General features: G+C 36.3%; 1 protein-coding gene across 1 annotated transcript in view; it reads right to left on the bottom strand.

Annotated features, from left to right (window-relative positions):
* The window catches only part of MGAT4C (MGAT4 family member C), a 22,739-nt gene that overhangs the window by 6,269 nt on the left and 13,022 nt on the right, over window positions 1-3,448 (bottom strand). The window contains exon 2 of the mRNA XM_007952580.2: window positions 792-939. Within this exon, the coding sequence (XP_007950771.1) occupies window positions 792-939 (148 nt within the window). The remainder of the gene's footprint in view (window positions 1-791; window positions 940-3,448) is intronic.

Consider the following 3,448-nt stretch of genomic DNA (forward strand, 5'->3'; position numbering starts at 1 on the left):
GAAGGGGAAACCAGTTGTTCTGATGTGAAGGGTGTCATGTGGTTTCCCAAGCTTGTGGGTGGTACCCACTGAATTAGTCTTGGGTGATTGGGGATGTGAGAGAGAAGAGTGACATGAGTAACTGGAGTCTACACTGAACAGGGAAAGGAAGCTGACTAAAATTTCCACAAGACACAGGTGGAATGTGGAGTGGGATGTGATAGCCACCACACATTTTGGTGGTGATCTTAGTCTCCCTGTACTGGTTTGTACAATTGGCATAGTTGGCAAGATGTGCTAGACTGACCCTGGTATCACAGTGGTACATTGGATAATGATCCTTTTTTATAATCTATGGTGTCTTAGAATCCCTGAAATATAGCACACTGTTTCTGGGTTCCAAAAAAACATGTTCTTTCAAATTAACTTTCATTAATTCAAAACCTGGTAGCAAGTGATAAAAATCAACCCATTAATGTTCAAAAATTTTAAATATGGAAATATTTACTGCTAAAATTAATTTAAGCTGATTTTTCCTAGTTTTTAAACAGTGTCCTTTAGTAAACTGTTAAAATGTTTACATAATGTTTAGGCATTTTAATGTTTTGTTATTAAAGGAACAGAATCCATGAAAAGTTGCAATCTCATTTCAGATATTTGTCAAAAATCTAATAACCATTGAAGTCTTTCCAAATATTGTATTATATTAGTGAAACTCTTATGCTTTTATTCATATTCAAAAGAAACATGTTGTCATTATATTAAAACAAACATTATATGTATTCTTTATCTAAAAGTCTAAGGATACTTACTCTTTCTTTGTAAAGGAGTGGCAGCTAGGTAGCGATAGGTTACATTTATGGCTCCTGAGAAATTAGATATATCTTTGAATGTATGTACATAGCGCTCTGAATTCAATTGATGAATGGATGTTTCCCTTATAAGTTGTTTATCTCCTTCCTGAATGTCAAGAAAGAGGCAGAGAAAGAAAGTAAATAGTAGGTGATCATGGATTAAACATAAATAGTTTCTACCTAAGAATGGAACATGGGTAGGATATATAACATGAGGTGTTATATAACTCTCAGTTACTGGTAACACAAAGCTTAAATAATCATCTGTCACCTGATTTCTGACCTAGAGTCTACTTCAGGCTATCTTTATTCTTTTTTACTCTCTTTATACAACAGTCACATTTGCTTCTCTATAGGATGTTCCAACAATGGCATTTCATTGATTAAAAAAATCTATAAAATGAAAATCCCATTTCATCCATCATAAAATTCAAGTTCTTTATAATAACTGTAATATCTTCAAATTTGACAGTAACTATCTCATGGTTTCTTCTAAGTGTTGTTGTTAAGTGCCATGGAGTTGGCCCTGACTCACAGGAACACTATGCACAAGAGAAGGAAACGCTGCCTGTTACGGTGCTGTCTTCAGAATTTGCTATATTTGAGCCCATCACTGAAGTCACTGTCAATGCACCTGATTGAGAGTCTTCCCTGTTTTCACTGACCCTCTATTTTACCAGCGTGATATCCTTCTCCAGGGACGGGTCCCTTCGGACATAACCGAAGTACATGAGAAGTCTGGCCATTCTCTGTTCTAAGAAGCACTATGGCTATATTTCATCCAACACATGTTTGCTTGTTCTTCTGGCAGTCCATGGTATTTTCAATATTCTTAGCTAGCACCACAATTCAAATGCATCAATTCTTCTTTTGTCTTCTTTATTCTTTGTCCAGCTTTCACATTCATATGATGCTATAGAAAATACTATGGCTTGGGTCAGGTGCACCTTAGTCTTCAAAGGTCTTTAGTCTTTAACACTTTAAAGAGGTCTTTGCAGCAGATTTGCCCAATGCAGTATTTCATTGGATTTCTTGACTGCTCTTCCATAGGCATTGATTATGGATCCAAGTAAGATGAAATCCTTAACAATTTCAATCCTTTCTCCATTTATCATGATGCTGCTTATTGGTCCAGTTGTGAGGACTTTTGTTTTCTTTATGTTGAGGTGGAATTCATACTGAAGGCTGTACTCTTTGATCTTTATCAGTAAATACTTTGAGTCATCTTCACTTTCAGCAAGCTAGGTTGTGTCATCTGCATACTGTAGCTTGTTAATAAGTCTTCCTCCCAATCCTGATACCATATTCTTCCTATAATCCAGTTTCTGGGATTATATGTTCAGCATACAGATTGAATAAGTGTAGTTGAAAGGATACAACCCTGATGCAGACCTTTTCTGATTACAAACCATGTACTATCCCCTTGTTCTGTTCAAACCACAGTCTCTTGATCTATGTGTTCCTCATGAGCACGATTACGTGTTCTAGAACTCTCATTCTTTGCAATATTATCCATAATTTGTAATGATTCACACAGTCAAATGTCTTTGCATAGTCAATGTAACTCAAGTAAACATCTTTCTGGTATTCTTCACTTTTAGCCAAAATTCACTTCACATCAGCAATGATATCTTTCATTGGGTGCTTTCATCTGAGTCTAGTTTAGACTTTTGGCAGTGTCCTGTCATTACACTGCTGCAACAGTTTTTGAAATATCTTCAGCAAAATTTTACTTGCATGTGATATTAATCATATTGCTTGATAAGGTCTGCATTCTGTTGAATCACCTTTGTTTGTAATGGGCACAGATACAGATCTCTTCCAGTCAGTCGGCCAGGCTGCTGTCTTTCAAATTCCCTGGCATAAACAAGTGATCACCTGCAATGCTGCATCCATTTGTTGAAAAATCGTAATAGGTATTTCATCAATTCCTGGAGCTTAGTTTTTTGCCAATTCCTTCAGTCACAGCTTGAACTTTTTCCTTCAATGCCAGTGCTTCTTGATCCAAAGTTGCCTCCTGAAATGGTTTAACATTGACCAATTCTTTTTGGAACAGTGACTCTGTGTATTCCTTCCAGCTTATTCTGATGCTGCCTGAATCATTCAATATTTTGATCTTTTGATGTTGTTGTTATCTGCCATCAAGTCATCTCTGACTCACAGCAACTCCTCCTTGGGTTTCCAAAGGGTTTCTCTATGGAAGTAGATTGGCCAGTCTTCCTTCTGAGGAGTGGCTGGTGGGTTTGAACCTCTACCCTTCTGGTTAGCGGTCAAGTTGCACCTTGAGGCTGGAGTATTTTCTTTGGTTCTTTCAGTTTGAGAAATTCTGAGCATGTTATTCACTTTTGGCTTTCTAATTCCAGGTCTTTGTGCATTTATTATAGTACTTTACTTTGTCTTCTTGAGCTACCCTTTGAAATCTTCTGTTCAGGTCTTTTATATTTCATCATTTCTTCCATTTGTTTTATCTAGTCTCCATTGGAGAGCTAATTTCAGAGTTTCATCTGACATATCTTTTGGTCCTCTCTTTGTTTCTAGTCTTTTTAATGAATTTTGCTTCCTCTCCTCTCTTTTTTTTTTCACATTTTTTAATACATTTTATTGAAATATAATTT

The sequence above is a fragment of the Orycteropus afer genome, unplaced genomic scaffold (assembly GCF_000298275.1).
Source record: "Orycteropus afer afer isolate SDZICR_OR568_19922 unplaced genomic scaffold, OryAfe1.0 scaffold00349, whole genome shotgun sequence".
NCBI classification, from domain to species: Eukaryota; Metazoa; Chordata; class Mammalia; order Tubulidentata; family Orycteropodidae; genus Orycteropus; species Orycteropus afer.